Genomic DNA, 22,890 nt, shown 5'->3' on the forward strand with positions numbered 1-22,890 from the left:
CAATTCCATTTATTGTTCCTCCATCCTGTGATCTGCCATTTCTTAAAATAGGGTTTTATTTTAAAAAAGTAAGTAGATAGCTAAGAAAAAAGAAAAAATTGTGGGGGGTGTGTGTATATATATTTTAACTGATACATGTATAGTTTTCTAATAGATACCTACATTAGCTAATTCTTATGATGCACAGTCCAGTTATAATTAGCCATTAAATTGCATTGGAAGCTAGAAAGTGCCCATTTTTATATCCCAAAACTCTTTAATTCAGAATGATCTGAACTTGTTTATAATCAGTATGATTCATTACATTGCTAGGAAATGAAACTCCTAAATTCCACGTTATCTAAAATCACTTAAGAATGAAGGGTTTCTTTAAAGCATGTGTGAATAGTAAGTAGCTACTATTTAGTGGTTTCTTTGACTCTTCTAAAATTGGCTGTCCCTTATAGTTAAAATAATTTTGAAGAGCTGGTGTTTAACCACTGTGAGGCCACAAATGGGGATGTAAATGCTAGATGATTTACAAGTTCTAGGCTACCATAGACCTCATTTGATTGCTCAGTAGCTTTGTTATACCCATTTTCCCCCAACTTTAGGGATAGCTACTAAAATTTTGAGAATTAATGTGCTCACTGATACTTACGTGTTTGATTCACACCCTTATCCAGGGCACAGTAAAAGAAAAATGAAGTTCTCTTGCTTGGCTTATCATATTTGTGTTTGTGTTTGAATTTAAGGAAATATTTCTTAATTTTATTCTGTAAATAAAGATGTTTTATACTTACTAAATTCTCTAGTTTTAGAGAATTCCATCTTCAGTATGTTTGATGATATTTAGCATATGCCAACGTTTTTAATTGGTCTTTGTCTTACAGAGAGGCTTATTGGATTGTTGAATTTTTGTCCTTTTAGGAATCTATTCGATGGTTAGAAGATGAAAAGGCTCTCCTAGAGATGACTGAAGAAGTAGATTATGATGTAGATTCATATGCTACTCAACTTGAAGCTATTCTTGAGCAAAAAATAGACATTTTAACTGAGCTGCGGGGTAATTCCTTTTTCATTTTAGTGTTTTACGTCTACTTAATATTTGAATATAATTAGTAGAGGATTTCATATTGCAAGAGGACATCTGAAATAAAAATTATGGGCACCATTAATACATTTCCAGAGGTATTTAAAGACAAACCAATCATTCTGTTTTTTTTTTTCTAAAAACATGGAATATCATTTCAAGTGTTCTTTAGTTCTCTTTTCTCTTTAGGCATTTGTAAAGATAAAAGCATATTATGATTAAAGAGGGAAATGTATTTTAACAAATTTGTAAATTTTATACACTCATTCAGATTTTTAGTTTGATCGGCCAGTGCTTTTTGGAATGCTTTTGCTTAGATTATGTCTTTTCAGGGCCATCTCTTCTCCAGCCTCCTATCTGCGTTCATCTCTTTTCTGTGCATCCGTGTCATGTTTTTCCTTTGAACACTTGTTTTAAAACATCAGCGGGAAGGTTTCAAGACCTTGAGCAACTCAAGACCTTTCAGCAACTATTCTTTCTGCTTTGCTAATGAGGGAAGCATGTGACTTACCCACATGCCTTGTCTTCTTGGCTTTTTATAATTAGGTTATCTGTAGCTTCAGAAATGCATTTATCGTATGTGCTTATTTCTTAGGCATTGGCAAATTAGTTGTCTCCATTTATATGCGAATGGACATCTGTGCATGTGTGTGTGAAATGCAGAGTGAGACCCAATTGAAATAGCTAGTTTTTAGCACCAAACTGGCTAAGTTTTTAAAGTAGGGTCTTTGTGAAGTTGGTTATTTACATAATCTATAGAGTCAGCAGTGACCATTTACCCAATTCAGAATTGTAAAAATGTAGGATTTCTAAAATTTATTTTTGTTTTTCATGTTCTTCATACTCAAGCTTTGATTTAAAGTGTTTTGATCATTTTTCTAATCTGTCAGAACTCACAAGCAGCTTATCTGTTCAGAACAGATCATAATTCTAATTTTTTTCTCTGTAATATGTGGTATTCAATTCAGTTGACTTCCTTAATTTTCTCAGTATTTATGTATATCAAGCATATCCATAACTTTGAAGAAATTACTGTCTAGCTATTGTATTATTCAGTCCTTTCTTAGAAAAAAAATTCTTTTGCCCTTCAGAGATAATTTTGGTATATAAGAAATATGAGAGCTTTTATCTTTGTCTTAGCGGGTATGAGATCCAGAAGTCCTTAAATTCCTTTCTAAATTTCAGAAGAGTTAATTTTTTAAATACCCCTGTACTTCTGAAGGGGGGAAAGAAATTGAGATTCCACCTTGAATCTTTTCTTCTAAAGATCATCACCTTTGTGCTGTTAGTGCATTTTAAGTTGGGTAATTTTTCAGGGTGCTGTCATCTGCATTGTACAGTGCTTACTAGTGTCTTTGGTCTCTGTTGACAAGAGGACTGTGGTCACTACCCCAGTTGAAACAAACAGAAATGTCTAGATATTATCAGATGGGGGGGGGGTTGGTGGGAAACATCACCTGCAGTTAAAGAAAGGAGATGAGATATTTCTCATCTTCACAGCTGTTATTTGCCTGTCAGTTTACCTATTTCCTATTCTTATGTGACTCTGAGTTGATACATAAGAGTAAAACAGAATTGTAAGACCAAAAAATGTATTGTGCTATAATCCCCCGCCCCTGTCTCCCTTTCCAGTACAAAATAACATTTCTTTTTAAAAATTCAAACAGCTTTTGAAATTTCATAGCTTAATTGAGTAAAGTAGGCATTGGGTATAGAAGCTTCTTAATATATTGAGGAAAGAAATGTCTATAGTTTAACAAGACTGAAGGGTGCCTGGCTGGCACAGTCAGTAGAGCATGTGACTCTTGATCTCGGGGTTGTGACTTTGAGCCCCACGTTGGGGCTTCAGTACGGAGTACTGAAAAACAAAAAGACTCAGTGTTCTTTTAGACATGACTATACACATTTAACACACACATATCTAGCCTGTCTACACTCCAAAAGGAATTCAGATAAACTAAAATTGAACACTGTAAAATGTACCAAGCAGATCAAAAAAGGTCAAGGTATAGAAAAAAAACATAATTTCATGAATCTGTGGATAATGAAACTGTTGCTATAGTTGACTATTGTATTTAGTTCTGAGTTTCTGGACAGCAAAGAACAAAAGGAAAGATCATTAGTTAACGTTATGAAGTAAGACAGCTGACTTGATAGGACCGATGAAATTATATACTGTATTGCATGCGATGCAGTACTTACTCTCTTGTTCTTTTCTTTTTTCCAAGATAAAGTGAAATCTTTTCGTGCAGCTCTACAAGAAGAAGAACAGGCCAGCAAGCAAATCAACCCGAAGAGACCCCGTGCCCTTTAAATCAGCATTTGCTGCTAGAGGATCCCCAGAACCCACATTACTGTAACATACAGTGGTTCAGCTGTTAAGGGCCATTTGAAAGTTTGAAATTTTAAGTGTCTGTGGAAAATGTCTTGTCCCTTCACCTGAATGACATTTCAATTTTGTGAAACACTCCTTTGTCTACAAAATGCTTCTAGTCCACGAGGCACAACCAAGATTGGGAATAGTGAAGCATTTTGTTTCATTTACCCAAACAGTGATTTACTTTTGGAGATCCTTGCCAATTTTATTTTCTGTATGATGAAGTGAGATTGTGGACTTGATCCAGAGGTGAATAGTAGGGGGAAGTCACAGCATTTCCTTTTAACTCGATTGAATTTTCGTAGCAAGACTGAGCAGTTTTAAATCCTTTGAGTGCATGCATACCTCATCAGTGATTGTACATACCTTGCCCACTCCTAGAGACAGCTGTGCTCACCTCTTCCTGCTTTGTGCCTTGACTAAGGCTTTTGACCCTCAATTTCTGAAGCACAGCCAAGATAAATTACATTCCTTAATTGTCATTGTAAATTACCTTTATTGTGTGTACATTTTTACTGTATTTGAGACATTTTTTGTGTGTGACTAGTTAATTTTGCAGGATGTGCCATATCATTGAATGGAACTAAAGTCTGTGACAGTGGACATAGCTGCTGGACCATTCCATCTTATATGTAAAGAAATCTGGAATTATGATTTTACAACCATATAATGTGGTTATAATTTTCTTAGCATTTTCTTTGTAAAGAACTAAAATATAAACTAGTTGGTGTATAATAAAAAGTAATGAAATTCTGAGAAGAGTTTTATCTTAGGATAATACATATATATATGCAGTGTGTGTTCCAGTGTGGTATTAACAGGACTAATAGTGCAATTTGATCCTTACCAATACCATTACTTAAGTTAAAGTGTCCATTAGCACCCCAAAATGTACCTTTTAAATGTACTGGTAAAGGAAATTGGCTTCTGATGCATGAATATTTACATGTACACTGAAAGTAGTCCATAATAGAACTGTTAGTTTAAGCCAAGTGTAGACAGTACATCACTCCCTTGAAAAAGAATTAAGCTAAAAAGAGTTGACTTTGCCTTAAAAGGCAGATCGATCTAACCCAAGCCCCATCCGTTACCTACTATGTGATATTTCATCATTATTTGGTGAGAATCACCAAATCCTCACCAATAAATTGGTCTAGGGTATGCTGCTTTTTAAATGGTGGCACTATTTTTACAGATTGCTACTCCAAGGAAGAAAACTGGCCACTTTTCATGTAAATATTTTGTTAAAAGATTTATATATCTCTCTAGGAGTTTTCCCTTAGTTCCTAGGATAGAGTGCAGGAGTAGATTAACAACAAAAAGTCTCCCAAGGATGTCTTGTTTTGATTTACTCTAAGGAACTAATGCTCATTCATTTGGGCCAAAGGGAAGCTATGAATAGAGAGTCACATGAGCCAGATTCTCTACTTCATTGTTCATAGAAACCAGAGAGTAGTTGTGGGAAATCCTACACCATGGTGAAATGCTCCTCTGTAAACTTGAAATCTAGAACAAATGTAGATTTTCACAATGTGCTTATTAATAAATGATATCTATGGAATGAGTTTTAGAGATAATTTACTTCAGAACAATCACCTTTGTTTTGGAAGGGACTCAGGTTTTCTTGCAGTTGTAAGATAACGTTCTATTTGTGTTTATTTCAAAGAGAAGAGAAGAATGGAGCAGTTACTGTGGACTTTGCAGCAGCTGCTTAAAAAGGTAGTTTTTGAGGCTAACCAACCTTCAGAGGACAATGGAGATGTGAACTTGCTCATTTTAAAGCACAGCAGATTCATCTTAATTTATTAATTAAGATGGGTACTATCTCTGGAAGGTCTCCTTATGTTCAAATATGTTGCCTTATACTATAATGGCTTCATTCTGATAAGTGATCAAGGTCTATAGAAAATTGATACCAGAAAAGATGTTGGTGGTTATAATCCAATCCTTCAGTTTTACAGATAGGGAAAACTGAAGGTCAGAAAAGGGACTAAAAGTCAGTTCATGAGGGAAGAGGGAATAAGAGGGAGGGAAAGCTGAATTAATTCTTAAAATTTTCCTATAAAGATAGAGATGGTACAAATGAATTTTGCAAAGTAAGTAGTTTTGTGATAATAAAAAAAGCCTGCTCTTGAGGTATATTTAATGTTTATGTAACAAAAGTGGCTTGATGCAGTATTATTTAAAGAAAATTTTTTTGGATCTGGATTAAACATTCTTGACTTTCTCAGACTTCTTGAAAGCTGATATTCCTATTAAAAAGTATTTATATAGGAATGTTTTACTATATCACTCTGAATCCAGATTTCCAAAAAAATCTGTTGAGGCAAACAACTTCCCTTCTAGGTTTAGTCAGTGTACCTTTGTTAAAATAATTTGGAAGCAATCTTTCTATTAAGTTAGGTTTTTAAAAAGCCAATTATTAAGATATTTTTGTTAATTTCCTCATATAAATTATCAGCTACTGTAATTATTACAGGACATTAATAATGATTTAAACATAGTAGCTAATTAAGACTTGTTTATGGTATTTATTAAAATTCTCAACCTGACATTTTAAAACTTAAAAACATTTTAAAAATAGCCTAGAACAGTATGTGAAAAGGTACTGGAACTTTTAATTTTCCATAAGTCATGTGAATACTGGGAGCCTCTAGTTCTGGGAAAATGGCTGGTTAAGATTTTTTTTGTTTTAAGTTAAGTTGAAGGGCGGAATTTTAACCTCATAGCCAGTTTTGATTTACAAAACCCTTTAGAATTTCGTTAAGCCAGTGGCTTTCCCCAAGAAAAAAACCATACTATCTTATAGTTGATTTCATCCTAGTTGAGCGTCCTGTTATCACAGTTGACGAAATCATGCCTAGAAGTAATGTGCCCGGGACCACCACACGGTGGCAGTAGCAGACTCATGCTTATCCAGAACTGTGAAGTAGCTTATGATGCTACAGGACAGCTTAAAGGTGTGGGCAGAGATAGAAGGTGTATAAGATGAACAGAAAAAATGAGAGAAGCAAAATAAGAAACAAGTGTTTTATTGTGCACATGAATAAAAAGAAACCGTACGGGGAATATGTAACTTGAGTTAAGCATATTTTAACTGTCTGACTGAGGGACAAAGGCCTACAGAGGCCCTCATGGTAATATATAACATAGAAAATAGAAGAGTAACATCTTTATACAATAAACTGTTAGAAATAAGTTTAAGTGTAAAGTTGTGCGTGCCTGCGGCTCTTAAAGATTACTGTGTAGAGACTGGACCCTGCCCTATGTTAAATATTAAAAACACCAAAACCAAAAAAAAAAAACCAAAAAAAAACTTGGGTACTTAGAATTGACTTACTACCATAAAACTTCAGAGTAATAAATGGTGACAGTGGTAGTATTAAATCAAAACTAGTCAAGCACATAGTGTTCCAGTGGAGCAAAAGCATAGTTTATCTTCTCTGTTAGAAATGTATAATTGCGGTTTCTTTTTCTTGGGCTTGAAAATTCTCCTTTCCAGATACCTAAGAAAAATGTATACCTTCTGCGTTGAATCCATGTAGCAATCTGAAAAAAGAAACCAAAATGAGATGGTATTGAAAAGATAATTTATAACCTATAACAATGCATAGTTCCTGTACCATGAATCTAAAACAAACACATCAAACCTCTGAAACCCACCCACTCCTAACACCAGTCATTAAAGAAACTTTATTCTTCAATTAAATTTCTAAGATATATATTGGTTAAAAATCACATCATTTTGGTGCCTCTTTTGTCATAGCCTGTATGTCTTAAGTCATGGTGAATTTGACCAAATTATCTTAGACCTCCACTATCCAGGCATAAGAGCTCACTGGCACTTGTGAAGCTATTTGGAACTGGAGACTGAAGAGAGATGAATGGCTAATCATCCATGTCCATTTTTCCTCCCTGGGCTCACTATTACTAAGGTTCAAATTAAGTACTGACACATTGCTTTTCTCTGGATACCAATGTATTTATTGGATCCTAGTTAGCAAACTGCATATGCTTAATAACCTTGAAGAAATCTGGTGAGACTGAAAGAAAATAAGATGAAATATTTCTTTAGACCTGAGATTATTTTCAGGATGGTGACAGTTCAAGATGGATTCGAATGTCTGAAAATGGAAGATCGGTTCTTATGAATAATTTCAACTCCTAAGACTAACCCCTGACAAAGACTCAGTAGTTCTGCTAGCCTGTCGATGTAAAATATAAACCCCATTTGTCTTAGTTATATAGAACTGTTTCCAGCTCAGAAAAGTCAAACCAATTCCTTTGGTAACAATCTATCCTCATTTTTTATTCAGCTCCTAGAACATGGAAATTTTAAATATGAATTGGCTAAAATAGGCAAAAACTGTGCAGTAAGTGATGGTTTATTAGTTAGGAAATCAGTTTTAGTGATTGAAAACTGTGAGTATAGGTTAATAACTACCTGGGTAACTGAAGCCTTATTTTGCTTTCATACCACTTACTTGTTTAAGGAAAACAAAGTTTGGTCTGCATTGCCCAGATAGTTATGACACCCTTCTTTTATTTTAGGTGTGTAGAACTTGCCTCCGTCTACAAAACAAGTAACTATTTTATTAAACCGGTTGGTTAGAAATGAAAACCAGGTATGATTGTAAACTGGCATTATTTCATGTGTAGGATCTGTTTTAACAATAGCTATTCCCATCAGAGAAAAAGAATGAGATGCAACTATATCCATTATGCTTCTTCTACCTTCCAGGCTACTATGAAGACACACATTAAGATGAACTATGAATGGGAGTTGGGGGAAGAGGCTGAAGGGGAGGAGCACACACACCACAACACACATTGACACAGAGGCTATCTCCAGGCTCGGACTGTTCTTTATTACTGTTCTTAAAATGTTCATTCTGCTGCAACTAACTAGCCTCCATCTTCTACACCAAATACTATTCCATGCCATGGAAGTGCTATGCAATAACTCCAGGTAGCACCTTATACCGCTTAAAAGCCTTTAAATATCTAATCTGAGGGTGTCACAGTAAAGAAATGTAAACACCTTAGGAAAAAAGAAAAATGTAATTACCTGATAAAGTCATCTATGTCCATGGAACGGGCCCGCTTGTCACTAAAACCTGTGCTGGTTAGGATTTGCTGTATTTTATCTGCTATGCTGAAATCTTCTGGTATTATCTATCAATATAAGATTCAGAATAAATGAACAACATATCTTTAATGAAGTCACGTTGACTCTTTTTTGTTTGTTTAGCTCAGTAACTGATAAAATAGTCACCTTTATCTGCTTACGACAGTTTGAAAAGCCTATTTGTACAGTTAATAAGACTCGGACCACCAGTTATGCGGTGGTTCTTCAGTGCATACCAGATACTCAGAAAACTGGATGAGTTACTCATGTATACTCCCCCTTTTCTTAAAAATTCTGGATGGTCAGTTTCAGGATTAAGGTACTTTATGTCACAAAATAAATCAAGCTACAAACTAAATTTTAAAGCAGGTGTTACTCCTTTAAAAATAATCTCACATTTTCTTGGCACAAATTTAATTTTACCAGCCAAATTTTCTCAAAGAGATACCCTCCAACCTTTGAGAATATTAAATATTTCATACCACATTTTTTTCTCCAAATATTTTTCTTAATCCAGTCTAATGATGTTTTATGACTTTGTCCATAAGAAGAGAAACTGAAGGTAGCAATATATTAAGCTATATAAGATCTGAGTCCAAAAATACAATGGAAATTTGCTTTTATCTTTCTGCTGTTTAATTAACTTGAACTTAAAAATTATCAGACATCGTATAATTACTATATAGTTATGTGTAGGTGGGCTTACCCACATACAACATTGGTTAAAGAAAATGTTGCACAGATAATGATGAAAAAGAGGCTCATAACCAAAAATCTATTAAGCCTATACTTTATTCTAATTATGCCAATTTCTGGATTAAAAAAAAAAGTTACAGAATGGTAACTTTAAATCTGGAATTGCTACGTGAGCAACAAGGAATGATCACAATTCAGAGTATAGTGAATGGTACATAATTTGAGCCGAACAAACTACACATGCCTAAAGCTTTAAGAAAATTACGAGTCAGCTGAATCTCTTTTTATGTCTAAGAACAACTGTACAGTTAAGCTTAGTGGTGTAATCCAGGCTGCTCAGCTCTGGTCCAAGAATATACCGCAATACTGACATATTAGGGTTCAATATTAAGGTTGTGTTAGTTAAATATCACTTTTAAGGATCACGTGGAATGTGCAAAATTAGTAAGCTAGCGATGAAAAGGAGTAAGAAGTAGAGGGGCATTTTGAAACACAGCAAATCGAAACCAAAGAGACCACAGAAACTTTTTGCTTACAATATTATGGACCGAACAGTGAATTCTGTAGTTTTTTTCCAAAAGCTGTTGCACTGCACTTGACCTATAATATAAAGGAAGTGATATCACTATTACTCCAAAATCAGAGATGATAAATAATTTCCTTTCAGTTTATTATAAATTTAAATCTATGTTCCACATGGTAAAATTAAGGGACTAAAAAAGGTGTTAATATTTAAACTTGTGAAACAACCACAAACTGGTTATATTTAAAAGGTAAAGTTTCCCAAGTAGGTCCCATGCTGTCAGTGGCAGCCCGATGCTGAGCTAGATCTCACGAACCATGAGGTCACGACCAGAGCTGCAATCAGGAGTTGGATGGCTAACTGAGCCACCCAGGTGCCCCTTTTTGAAATTCTTAAAGGAGTTCGAGACTCTCCACAAAACATCACCTCAAAAAGAAAAAAAAAGTGAAATTACAGCTTTCAGAACCTCTTTTTTTCCCTTAGGCCTCAAATTGCTCTTACAAAATTTTTTCCAAGTTAATAAAATTGCATCAATTTTTCATAGGTGTGGAAAGGACCCACTACCCCATTTTTCCAAGGAAAAATGAGACAGATGTGTGGTCAGTTTTTGGGTTTTTTTTTTTTTTCCGTTTTGCCAAAAAACCTGATCTAATTCCAAATTCCTAGGAATGTTCTTTGTTAAATTTTCCTGCCTTCCAGAGTACCAAGTTAGTGTAAAAGGTAAAGTATATCTGGACACGGATAATCTTTACACTTTAGGATATCTGTTCAGGTATCTGTTACCAAATTCTAATACTTAGCAGTTTCTACAGCAATAGTCCTTCATATATCATAAATGAGAAAAATTCTCACTTAAATGCCGCAGACAGTGTCTTGTTCTTCCTAACAAAGGTGATCCTTACTAGGCCATCCCATTCCTGAAACAGAAAATGGATCATTTGTTATAAAATATCAAACCTTGCCTATGTCTTCTAGGTATTGTCTTTTAATATATAAAACTGAAAAGAACCTTCTGGAGTTCTGTATTTTGATCTAGCTGACGTGTAAAAAAGTAAGATATGTACTTGATTTTTGCACTTTTGTGCACTTCACTGAATATTTTATCCTCAATTTTAAAAATCAAAAAAAAATTATTCCACATCTGAATAAAGAATGTGACATTTATTAAAATCAAAGTACCATTTTCAAAAAACATGATTCCAAATAGGATTTAGAATATAGCCTATGCAACATCCCTAAATGACCCAGAAGAGGTAACTAACCAGTCCATTTACCACTGGTTACTGACCACACAAGAAATCATGTTTTTATCCAAGCCGACTGCAGTATGCTTTTACATCCAGTGATCTAACTACTTATTTGCAGAAATATGAATTTTGATTAAAAACTGCTACCCAGAAGATAAATCCAACTATTTTTATTTTATCTTGTTTTCTACCTTGTTTATTCAAATTTTTATTTGAATAAGTCAAATAGATACAGGTTTTCCATAGTTATACTCTTTAGTATGCAATTATGCACTGGCATTCTATTTTTTTTTTTTTTGAAAGACAGAGAATGTGTAGGAGAGGGGCAGCAGAGAGACAGGGAGAGAGAATCCCAAGCAGGCTCCAAGTTGTCAATACAGAGCCTAGCATGGGGCTCAATCCCATGAACCATGAGACCATGACCTGATCCGAGATCAACAGCCAGGGGCTTAACTGAGCCACCAGGCAGGCACCCCTGCAATAGCATTCTAATCTGCACTTTTTGCAAACATTTTCCATGCTTTTTTGTGCTTTTCACAATGATCTTACATCCAATTATTCCATCTACTCAATTACACAGATGTCATAATTAGCATTTTCCTGCTTGGACATTTAGGTTGACTCAATATTTTCTGCTGCTAGAGACACACATCTCCCAGCTTGGTCTTTTTTCCGACTTTATTGAATGACCTAGTATTTTAATCTCACCTGAAAATTGATAGGTGGTGGTGGATTCTTGGGTTCTATTCTTACGACACTGGATTCCACCTTTGGTGGTGGCCTGAAATTGTTCTTTCCAACCTATTAATCAGAAAATAAGGAATCCTCTCAAAAACTGCTTGTTTTTTTTGTTTTGTTTTGAGAGCGAGAGAGCGCATGTGCATGCACCCACAGGAGCAAGGAAGGGGGAGAGGGAGAGGGAGAGAGGCTTAAGCAGGCTCCACTCTCAGCACGGAGCTTGATCCAGAGCTCAATCTCATGACCCTGGGACCATGACCTGAGCCGAAATCAAGAGCCAGACACTCAACCAACTGAGGCAGCCAGGCACCTCCCTCCTTTTTTTTCAAATACAGTTTTAAATTAGTGATTAAATATGCTTTCCTCACAGAAGGCACAACTAGATGCTCAAGGATGAGGTAAGCCATATTATTTCACTAACAGTCACTTACTTTCATCAGATGGTCCACACGTGCTAACAGCTGTGTATTGATTGATAGTCTGCAGTATAATTTATCTCCAGGCTTTGCAACTAGTCGGAGAGCAAATTCTCTTTGAAACATAAGTACAGCACATCTGAAGAGACAAGGAAAATGGTCACTTTTAACTGTAAACGTATCTTAACTTCAATTAATTGTCTTAGGTGGGAAATAGCAGTGCAAGATCTGTGGTTAATGAGAATTCATTCAGCTGCTGAGAAGGCACAACAGTTTCAGATTTAGCTTTATTACCATAAAATGATCCATCTGCCTTTTCTTTTTATAATGGCTGCACCGCCAATCCTTGCGTATGTAAGCCCTCGGTGATCAGATGAGAAAGTATTTCAGATAAGCCCGAGTCCATTACCCTTGCTAAGAAAACAAAACCCAAACTAACAAAATTGGCTCAGGAGCCCAGTGGTATTTATAGGGTAGCAAACACCCTTAATGGAAGGAGAGGCAGGAGAGACAGATTGTGACGTTGGCGTCCTCCGGATAGAACAGGTAAGGAACGTGGACTTTTTATTCGGCAAGCAATGGGGAGGCTTTTCGGAGGCTCTTGAACTGGAGAAGAGCACCTTCAAAGCTGGGCTTTGACTTTCAAATTTTTTTGACAATGAATCAGACCAGGAAATACCTTTGATATTGCAGGCCACGCCACAACTATCTGTATTATATGTGTTTTTATGTAACTCAAGCAAAAGTTTCATAAAATTATAACCACCTGGGCCACATGCAATGCATGCTCTCTGATATACTCTATTCCATGTCATTAAAAAAATGACAGTCATGACTCAAGAAATTTAAACTACTAAAGGGTTTTTGACTTGGAATTTGAAAACCCGTTACATATCGTGCTAGAGACCAGTGAGGAGACCACTGCAATTGTCTAGACATAAGGTAATAAAAAGAGTCTGACCTGGACTAATGGAAAGAGTATTAGAAAACAGGGAAGGGCTGCCTGGTCTCAGAAGCGGGATTTATACCACACCTCCCCCAAATAACTATGTCAACTGAATAAAAAGGAAAGACCTCCATACAAATAGATACTTTCTACAGAACACATTCTTGATTCTCCAACAGTTTTCTAATTGAATTGACTTTCATCTTTGGCTGTGTTTCACCTTTGACCCAAGATATGGCAGTAATTTTGGTCTTTTGTCACAAACCTGAAAAAAGGTCGGTGCAGCAACAGCTTGAAGACAAAGGGGGAAGAGATCTGTAAGAGAGTTCACGAGTTACTTCTGAGAAAGACACACCACAGAAGTATGTTTGTAGAATGTTCCCAACAATTTGGACACATACCTGATATGGCAAATTTGCCACACAGGCATCAAAGAATGGCAAATCTGTTTTCAACACATCACCCACCAGTACTTGAAGTTTGCTGGCCAGAGGCCTAATAATAAGGAAAAAAAGCAATTAAAAAAGATAGTGTTTCACAAGATTGAAATGCACTCTAATTCTAACTTGCATACTCACGTGCCCTGAACTCTTTTGTGAAGTTCAGCTACTAGTCTTGGGTCAAGTTCACAGGCAATTACCTATGTTAAAAAACAACACAACACAAAACAAAAAACGGTATTTGGGGGTAAATTATGGAGCGTAAATCTTGTTATCTCAGTCATAACTCTTACATGATTAAGAGGAATTAAATTTCTTTCCCCAATTCTACCATCAATATTCCTTCATTTATACTCTACTATTTCAAACAAAAAAAAACTCCACCATTGAGATAAGTAGACTCTACTCTGAGTGGCACCTGTTCAACGGCTCCCCTTCGTATAGGCTCTGGTAACACAGTTCCCTCCTTGTGCCCCTTGAGGCCTCTGCATACTAACTCTCTGGCTGTTGCTGGCCTGTGGGTATTTCACTAATGTGTACTGGTTCCCTTAACCCCACTTTGAAATTTTGGATGCATTTAATTGGAAACTGAGACACAGAAGGTACCAGCAGCAGCCAGGCAGTATCCCAATCTCAGAGACTCATGCTTCAGCTCTTCAGATCTGCTTCTCTAGCACCCAATACTCCAGCCTCCTTGCTTTGTCCCCTGGAGCCTAGAGGCGGTACCTACTCTTCGTAATTATTATTTTTGGGTTACTTCAGTGTTTCCATTTTATTCTTTTAGTCACCTAACAACTTTGTAACTAATTCCCTCTATCAAATACCCTGTATTGAAATATCTAACATGGGTTCTATTTTCCTGACTGATATATCCCATACTTTTTTTTGTAATCCATTTTTTTAAATTGAGATATAGTTGACATATAACATTCTATTAGTTTCAGGTGTATAGCATAGCCTATATTTGTATTGCACAATATGTACATATTTTGAAAAAGTCTAGTTAGCATCCATTACCACACACACAGTTAAAATTTTGTCTTGTAATGAGAACTTTTAAGATCTACTCTCTTTGGGGTACCTGGATGGTTCAGTCGATGTAGCGTCTGACTTCGGCTCAGGTCATGATCTCACTATTCATAGGTTTGAGCCCTGCATCGGACTTTGTGCTGACAGCTCAGAGCCTGGAGCCTGTTTTCGATTCTGTGTCTCCCCCTCTCTCCACCCCTCCCTCACTTGCGCTCTTGTCTCTCCCAAAAATGAATAAATGTTAAAGAAAACAATTAAGAAAAAAAAAAAAAGATCTACTCTCTTAGCGACTTTAAAATATACATACAACAAAAGGAGCGCCTGGGTGGCTTAGTCGGTTAAGTGTCTGACTCTTGATTTCAGATCAGGTCGGGATCTCATGGTTGGTGAGTTGGAGCTCTGTGCAGACAGTGCGGAGCTTGCTTGGGATTCATTCTCTCTCTCTCTCTCTCTCTCCCTCTCTCTGCCCCTCCCCTGTGCGCTCTCTTTCTCTCAAAATAAATAAATAAATAAATAAACAAACAAACATTATATATATAGGGGCAGCTGAGTGACTCAGTCGGTTGAGCATCCAAATTCAGCTCAGGTCATGATCTCACAGTTCATGATTTCAAGCCCTGCATTGGGCTTTGTGCTGACAGCTCAGGGCCTGAAGCCTGCTTCAGATTCTGTGCCTTCCTCTCTCTCTGCCCCTCCCCTGCTCACACTCAGTCTCTCTCTCTCAAAATTAAATATTAAAAACATTTATATATATATTATATATACATGTTATTAATTATAGTGACCTGCTGTACATTCCATTTCTAGGACTTACTCTTTTTATACCTGGAAGTTTGTATCTTTTGACCACTTTCACTCATCTTGCCTACATCCTGCATATGTGTTTTTTAATTAATTAATTAATTTTGAGAGAGACTGAGCAAGGTAGGGGCAGAGAGAGAGGGAAAGAGAGAATCCCATGTAGGCCCCACATTATCAGTGCAGAGCCCAATGTGCGATCCCACGAACCACAAGATCATGACCTCAGTGGATATCAAGAATTGGATGCTTAACTGACTGAACTACCCAGGTGCCCGTTGCCCATATTTTTAAAGATAAAGCTTTTAGCAAAGGATCAAGGGTTGCTGTTAAAATAACAGCAATTAATTAAAAATAGATTTCTATTTGTAAACCAGGTGAGCTTGCCGACATAATGATTTCTGATACCAAAACACAAAATTCCCTTTTTACCTTTTTTGCCTTTTCTAGCAACTTTACAGTCATATTGCCAGTTCCAGGTCCAACTTCCAGCACCACATCAGTTGGTCTTAAGGCAGCCTGCGAGCAAGCACGACCACGTTAGCTTTACTAGCACATATGAACACATCATTTAATTTATACCTATCTTTGCTTAAAAGCATATGGTTAAGAGATCTTATTCTGACTCCACTGTTATGAGTCCTTCATGATCTATGTGCTTAACAAAATTTTCTCTTTAACGTTAGGTGCAAGTGGAAATCTATCACCTGTTGTTGTTGTTTTTTAATGTTTATTCATTTTTGAGAGACAGAGAGCACAAGCAGGGGAGGAGCAGTGAGAGAGAGAGAGAGAGAGAGAGACAGAATCCAAAGCAGGCTCCAGGCTCTGTCAGCACAGAGCCCGATGTGGGGCTCGAACCCATGAACTGTGTGATCATGACCTGAACTGAAGTTGGATGCTTAATTGACTGAGTCACCCAGGTGCCCCTCTATCACCTGTTTTAAGTTGGGGCAGTTAGGAGTCAGAAAACAGTTAGGAATCAGAAAAGCAGGAATAGCTATTCTTTCTGGGAATGGCTTTCTGTTTGCTATCTTAGAAATGATTCCAACAGCATCTTTTCACCAACTCTGTCACTATCAGCAAGTTCAAACAAGAAAGGACTATATATGAAGAGCTTGCCTGATAATTGTAGCATGTTGTACCAGCATTTCTCAATTTTCAACTCAGTATAGTTTCAGGGATAGGAATACTTAGAAACTGTACAAAAAACCTGGGTGTTTGTATGTACAAAGCTGCAGTGTCCTGGATACACACCTTTCATCAGACGCTCAAAGGAAATCCATGAGCCAAAAAGGTTAAAACATTAGGCCTTCGTTTTGCAAATGACACTAAGTCGAGATGAGATTCTCTAAATACATAATGCTCTCTCTACAGCTCTAGGATGCTTCCTTTGTAACCGTGAAAATATCCTGTACCACATAAATTTCATGTTCTAGTACACAATCATCCAGAATAGTAAGACAACATCCATAACCCATACAGGAGGCACTGGATTGTACCATGTAAGGTTCTCTGGGGGAAAAAAACTTCCCAAGCTGTCATTAAAACATCTTTTTAGGCTCTGGAGTAAACAAAAATTGATAGACGGTGTCTAGAAAAAGTGATTAGGCATAGAGTAATAATACTGATGTGGAACTGAACAAGTCCAAATGTCCACCTATGAGGTAAAGAATCTACAGAAAGAATTTGGAGGCAGGAGAAACCCAGACCTACAGAACAAAGCAAATCATGCCAAAGACAGTCTGTGAATCCTAGACAGTTCTTCGATTCATTCCACAAGTATTTACAGAACAATTGTTTTGTGACAGATATCCTCTGTGCGTTTTAGTATTCCTAAGAACAAAATCAATAAGCCCACAACTCTCATTTTCCTCTTCCACACCCACCTTATCGATAATACTGTTAACAATGAGAGGATTTTTCAAAATATGTTGCCCAATCCCCGTGTTGAACATGAGTCCTGGAAGAAAACACGGAAGAGCCTTAATTTCCCGATGAAAAGTAGACATTAGACCGTCCTAGAGAAGAATGCAGGGTGGTTGGGGGAAGGTGTCTGCGCCAACCAGAGGCACCAAACGTCATGCTAGGAGCCTAGGTGACACCCTGTTCAAGTCCACCCCTTCTGCAGGAAAGGAAGCCAGAGGCTGCGCAAGGCCTGCGGCCGTCGATCCAAGAGCGCCGCGCCACCGGCCTCACAGTCCCGGCCCAGATCAGGGCCCGCGCCCCCGACTATGTCCTGCCCGGTGATCGGACCTGAGCATAGCCCCTTCCCGGCTGTCCCCACCTCCGGCGCTCTTCAGCTCTCGGCTCTGTTTAAGTCGATCGCGGCGGCGGCCGCTCGTCCCCGGCTTGATCTTTGGCATCACCACGGGCGCGGACCTATAGGCCTTGGAGATCAGAGAGGACCAAAGCCGGCTACCCCGCACTACACGTGGGAACTTGCCACCCCAGGAGTGCCTGCACCACTCCCCGCCACGTGGGGGATGGGGGAGGGCCCAGCCCCTGTTCGCCCTGGTCCCCGCCCCCAGAAAGGGGAACGATCTTGAGCCCAGTGGTCGCCGGGAATTGTAGTCATGAGCAGGCGGAAATCCTGAACTCGAGAAACTACAGATCCCAGAAGACACCGCGCCGCAGATTCTGGCAGTTAGGATTGGCTAGTTTAGAATCGAAGCGGGTCTCTCGCCTAACTGCGTGGAGTTGCTCAAGTAAGTTTTGGGGTGGTGATCTCCCCGTTGTGGAGGAGGTTTAAATTACGCGAGGCCTTTAGGATTGTGGGTGTTTCCCTCAAGCCAGGTCCTGGATCGCTGAAATCCAAAAAAGGTGTCTTTCCGTCATGCGCCTCCCTCCTGTTTCCCAGCAAATTCTGGGGTGGGAAACCTAAGATCTCGACATAAGGAGCTTGCTCTTGGGGCCAGCGAGTTCGCCTCTTGGGTTGTGGAGAGGAGCTCCGACAATGTTAACAACGTTGCTTTGCTTCCTTTTTGTGCCATTCATTAATTACCTAAATGTTTATCGGGCTCCAACTATTAAACTCTAACTGGGTGCTGGAGATTCAAAGTTTATACAGGAAACCGCTCTTCCCTATCTATTCTATTGGGAGCGAGAGGCAGAAAGTCCGAAACGCTGTAAATGTAGTAAGTATGGATTGAGTACTGTTGTAGTACAGTGTATCTGACTGTAGGCTCCGTGCGTACAAGATCCACATCTGTTTGGCCACGTTTTTTATTTTTTTGTGTGTACTCTATTTTCTTGAAGAAACGGTTTGAATTACCAGCACTGCCTCTTTCTTGCTAAATTAACACGTGTGCGTTCCCCAGCGTTGGCCTCTCTTTGCTGTTATTCTAATTCAGTAAAAAACTAATAACTTTAGTAGCATCTTCAACTACTTATGACATTTCACTAATGATTAATTTATTACACAATTCTGGAGAATCTACATTTTTCCAGGTACTGCGTCAACTATTAGGAATAAAAAGCGACGTGATCTCTGCTTTTAGGGAACCTTCTGTCAAGAGAGGGAGACATGCAAGTTATTGCAATAATAACACCATTTGGTGTTCAATTACATGCCAGATGTTTTGGGTACATTATTTCATTTAATCTTTTCAAACAAGTCTCTGAAATAGGTCTTATCATTATATCCATTTTACAGATGAGGACGCTGAAGGATAAAAATGTTTAATATCTTGGGGCACCTGGGTGGCCTGGCGATTAAGTGCCTGACTCTTGATTTCGGTAGGCTCAGGTCATGATCTCAGGGTTAATGGGATACAGCCCTGAATCCAGCTCTGCCCTGATAGTGCAGAGCCTGCTGCGGATTCTCTCTCTGCTCCTCTCCAACTTGTTCTGACAAGCTAAAAAAAAAAAAAAAAAAAAAGCTTACCTTTAAAAAAATTAATACCTTGCTCAAGTTCACACAGTAAATGATAGATGCATCTGTATTCCAAAGATTGTGTATTTGTAAAAAAAAGTTATGATCATAGTGAGTGAGATCACAGTGAGGAACATTTTCAAAATACAATATTTGAGTGGAGGCTTGAAAGACAAAAATTAGCCAGGAGAAATTTGGGAATTCAGAGGAAACCGTACTCAGAAAGCGAAGATATAAACAAGTGTAAGGGAGAAAAAGAAACGTGGTATAGCTGAGGAATTAATAGGAAACGTAAATAGGGGTTTACTGCAAGTGGCTGAAAATGTTACGCCAAGGAGTATTGGTAGAATCAAAGTAACCATTTTGCATTTTCTCCTCCTCTCCAGGCTGTGAGAATTGTGGGACATCACACAGTAGCGTAGGTAGGAGATATTCATGGGCTCCACTTTTAGCTGGGTTTTGAACCCTGCCCAGCCAGTGCTTTTGAATTTCCTCTAATCCTCTCCCATTCTCCATAAAAGATCTTCAAACGTGAATTCTTCTCAGGCCCGCTTGCCTACCACCTCCCCAGTTCCCTTTCGGCAGGAGGCCCTGCCTTTTACTTCACAGAAGAAATGCAAGATCACCTCAAGGACATGCTCATTTTCCTGGGTTACTGTTCTGAACTCTGGGGATACAGCCGTGAGCAAAACAAAGCAGAGCTTACCCTCTAGTGGGGGGAAAACAGACATTCTGAAGGTGGTGATGAACATGCGGGGAAAAAAGCAAGGCAGAGGAGCTAGATAAAGATCAACAGGGTGGGTGGGAGAGGTTATTTTATATAGCATGGTGTGGCGAGACTCCCATGATGGGGATAATTTGATCAGAGACCTTCGGGCACAAATCTGAAAGTGACTCACAGTACATCTGCTCACACCCTGGCCGTTTCTGCTACAACTAACTGCAGGACAGTGAGTGAGGAAAGCTTGAAGGTAGGAGATACTGTGAAGGTAACTACAATGGTATGCTAGAAAGAAAGAGGGGTGCAGGTTTTGCTAGGAGAATTCATATGGATAGGCCAGGGAGAGCTTGAAATTTTGCAGTGGGGAGATAGCTCTACCAGTTGGAAAAAAAAAAGTGGCTTAGCATTAAACTCATGGGTGAGTCTGTGTCCTAGACGGAATCCCTCTTTTCATAGTTTAGGATTCTGCAAAAAGGAAGTCCCCTGTTTGCTTTTGCTAAAGAGTAAATAGGGTAGACCGTAAGGATGGAAAACCAAATGATAGCCAAATGCTATTTTTTTAGGCGTAAAATAGCAAGACACTCCTAGAAGAGGCTACATCTTTTAAGCCACAGAAAACAAAGGGACGGAGGTGACTGTGCACAGTTCCCTTGCCTAGAGTCTAAATTAGTGTTTGTCTAAACATGAATCTTCGACCACCTGCATCAGAAACACTAGGGCACATGTTATGGGCTGAATTGTATCCTCCCAAAATTCATATGTTAAAGCCCTAATCTCTCGTACCTCAGAATGTATCTATATTTGGAGATAGGACCTTCAAAGAGATGATCAAGCAGGAATGAGATCACTAAGTTGGGCCCTAATCCAACGACTGGTATCCTTTTAAAAGGAGGACGTTTGTATATACAGATACCAGGGTCATGTGTGCACAGAGAAAAGACCTTATGGGCACACGGAGAAGGTGGCTATCTATAAGCCAAGGAGAGAGGCCTTAGGAGAAACCAACCGTGCTGACACCTTGATCTTGGATTTCTGGCTTCCAGAACTGAAAAATACATTTTTGTTTTTGCAGGGAGGGAGAGAGTGCAAGGGAGGAGGAGGAGAGAAGGGGACAGAGGATCTGAAGAAGTGGGTTCCACACTGATAGGCTGATGGTATCGCCCGATGTGGAGCTTGAACTCACACCACAAGATCATGACCTGAGTTGAAGTCAGACCCTCATCTGACTGAGCCACCCAGGTGCCCCTGTATTTCTATTCTTTAAGCCCCCCAACTTTTCTAGTGGTATTTTCTTTTAAATTTTTTTTTTTAATGTTTATTTATTTTTGAGACAAGAGAGAGACAGAGCATGAACGGGGGAGGGGCAGAGAGAGAGGGAGACACAGAATCCGAAGCAGGCTCTAGGCTCTGAGCCAACAGCCCAGAGCCCGATGCGGGGCTCGAAGTCACGGACCGTGAGATTATGACCTTAGCTGAAGTCGGATGCTCAACCAACTGAGCCACCCAGGCGCCCCTCTAGTGGTATTTTCTATGGCAGCCCAAGCAAACTAATATAGCACATAATGAAAATTTACATTTCCAAGCCCCACCTTGAACATTCTGGATCAGAATAGGATTGGGCCCTGGCAAATGCATTTTTAACAAACCCTCCAGGAAAGTCTGATGTACACCAAAGGTAAGGATTTATTGCTTTCTGCAATAAAGTAAAGTATGTTGAGGAATTTCTACAGAAATGAAAGAGAATGGGGAGGGCTACCATCATAAGCACAGGGGTCCCCTTATTACATAATTACATAAATAAAATGGCCATATGACATCATCTTTTTTTTTTTCTGTTAGTTTCAAGATGGCATTCAGAAGTGAGACAAAATGGGATGCACCATGGATCCATGAATCCTAGAAAGTTGTGTGACACTGGGTTATGAGCTGCATTAAAGAAATGAGAATTGGAAATTGATGCTGGAATGTATTTGAGTTATCTTTGCAGCCACGAATGGCTTTGAATTATATAATCTTATGCTTTTCTGGTTCATGTTTATCTCCATTGTTAATTAAAAATATTTATTTTTCAATTTGGAATTGCACAATGGATTCATTGCCATTTTTATTTTATTTTATTTTGTTTTTGATATAATGTGTCATAACTGGAAAAAGAATTATAATCGAGGCACCTGGGTGGCTCAATTAGTTGAGCGTCCAACCTCATCTCAGGTCATAATCTCGTGGTTTGTGAGTTCGAGCCCCACATCGGGCTCTGTGCTGACAGCTCAGCACAGATTCTGTGTCTCCCTCTCTCTCTGCCCCTCCCCTGCTTGTGCTGTGTCTCTGTCTCTCAAAAATAAATTTAAAAATGTTGAAAAAGAATTATAATCACAGTTGCTTTGGTAGAAGAGGCTTACTTAAATTTACCAGCATGCATGAAATGATAACATTTTAAATGTGCCAGGGAATACAATAAGGAATAACAATAAAACGTAAGCATTTCCCTGTGTAAAATATATTTCCTTATAGACTTTTAATGTATTGAAAAGTCATAAGAGCGCCTGGGTGGCTCAGTCAGTTAAGCAGCCTACTTTGATTCAGGTCATGATCTCGCAGTTCTTGAGTTTCAGACCCACTTTGGGCTCTGTGCAGACGGTTTGGAGCCTGGAGATTCTATCTCTTTCTTTCTGTGCTCCTCCCCCACTTGCAATCTGTCTTTCTCAAAAATAATATACATTAAAAAAAAAGTAAAGAAAGAGAAAAGTAAAAACATTAAGAATGTTTGAATTTCACACTTTTAACACATTCATTAACATCTACTGTGTTCTTATGAAAAAGGAGTATAAATCGCTTGGACAGAAAACAAATTGAAATCTAATAATATCAGTTGTTCAATTTGATTAGAA

The 22,890-nt window shown here is 38.3% G+C and overlaps 3 protein-coding genes across 8 annotated transcripts in view; 2 read left to right on the forward strand and 1 right to left on the reverse strand.

The window, feature by feature from the left end:
• KIF2A (kinesin family member 2A) overlaps positions 1 to 8,671 on the forward strand; it is a 66,436-nt gene extending 57,765 nt beyond the window's left edge. For all 4 annotated transcript variants that reach the window (XM_027041212.2, XM_027041220.2, XM_027041226.2 and 1 more), the window contains 2 exons: positions 910 to 1,045; positions 3,301 to 8,671. In XM_027041212.2, coding sequence (XP_026897013.1) covers positions 910 to 1,045; positions 3,301 to 3,386 — 222 coding nt within the window. In that variant the 3' untranslated portion in view covers positions 3,387 to 8,671. The remainder of the gene's footprint in view (positions 1 to 909; positions 1,046 to 3,300) is intronic.
• Positions 6,466 to 17,956, reverse strand: DIMT1 (DIM1 rRNA methyltransferase and ribosome maturation factor). Of its 3 annotated transcripts, XM_015073810.3 has the most exons (12): positions 17,695 to 17,956; positions 17,297 to 17,370; positions 15,843 to 15,929; positions 13,722 to 13,783; positions 13,545 to 13,638; positions 13,409 to 13,458; positions 12,213 to 12,336; positions 11,752 to 11,844; positions 10,649 to 10,713; positions 9,810 to 9,873; positions 8,518 to 8,624; positions 6,466 to 6,998 (listed from the first exon to the last, which is right to left on the reverse strand). In XM_015073810.3, the coding sequence occupies exons 1-12, from the start codon at positions 17,771 to 17,773 to the stop codon at positions 6,956 to 6,958; spliced, it is 942 nt and encodes a 313-aa protein (XP_014929296.1). In that variant the 5' UTR covers positions 17,774 to 17,956; the 3' UTR covers positions 6,466 to 6,955. The 3 variants fall into 3 exon arrangements, with proteins under 3 accessions (XP_014929296.1, XP_026897051.1, XP_053079341.1); XM_027041250.2 differs by lacking the exon at positions 17,297 to 17,370 and having other exon boundaries at positions 17,695 to 17,954; XM_053223366.1 differs by lacking the exons at positions 15,843 to 15,929; positions 17,297 to 17,370; positions 17,695 to 17,956 and having other exon boundaries at positions 12,213 to 12,340; positions 13,412 to 13,458; positions 13,722 to 13,785.
• A 106-nt stretch (positions 17,957 to 18,062) lies between these two features.
• Positions 18,063 to 22,890, forward strand: part of IPO11 (importin 11) — a 203,759-nt gene continuing 198,931 nt past the window's right edge. The window contains exon 1 of the mRNA XM_053223347.1: positions 18,063 to 18,115. The gene's annotated coding sequence lies outside the window, so the exon portion shown is untranslated. The remainder of the gene's footprint in view (positions 18,116 to 22,890) is intronic.

This window comes from Acinonyx jubatus, chromosome A1 (assembly GCF_027475565.1).
Source record: "Acinonyx jubatus isolate Ajub_Pintada_27869175 chromosome A1, VMU_Ajub_asm_v1.0, whole genome shotgun sequence".
Classification (NCBI taxonomy): Eukaryota; Metazoa; Chordata; class Mammalia; order Carnivora; family Felidae; genus Acinonyx; species Acinonyx jubatus.

Coding starts and splice junctions, on each gene's coding strand:
- DIMT1 (XM_015073810.3), bottom strand. CDS start 17,773: ATGCCAAAGATCAAGCCGGGGACGAGCGGCCGCCGCCGCGATCGACTT. Junction 13,784..15,842: donor TGCTAGAAAAGGCAAAAAAG/GTAAAAAGGGAA, acceptor TTTTTAACATAG/GTAATTGCCTGTGAACTTGA. Junction 11,845..12,212: donor GTGTGGACCATCTGATGAAA/GTAAGTGACTGT, acceptor TCTGATTAATAG/GTTGGAAAGAACAATTTCAG.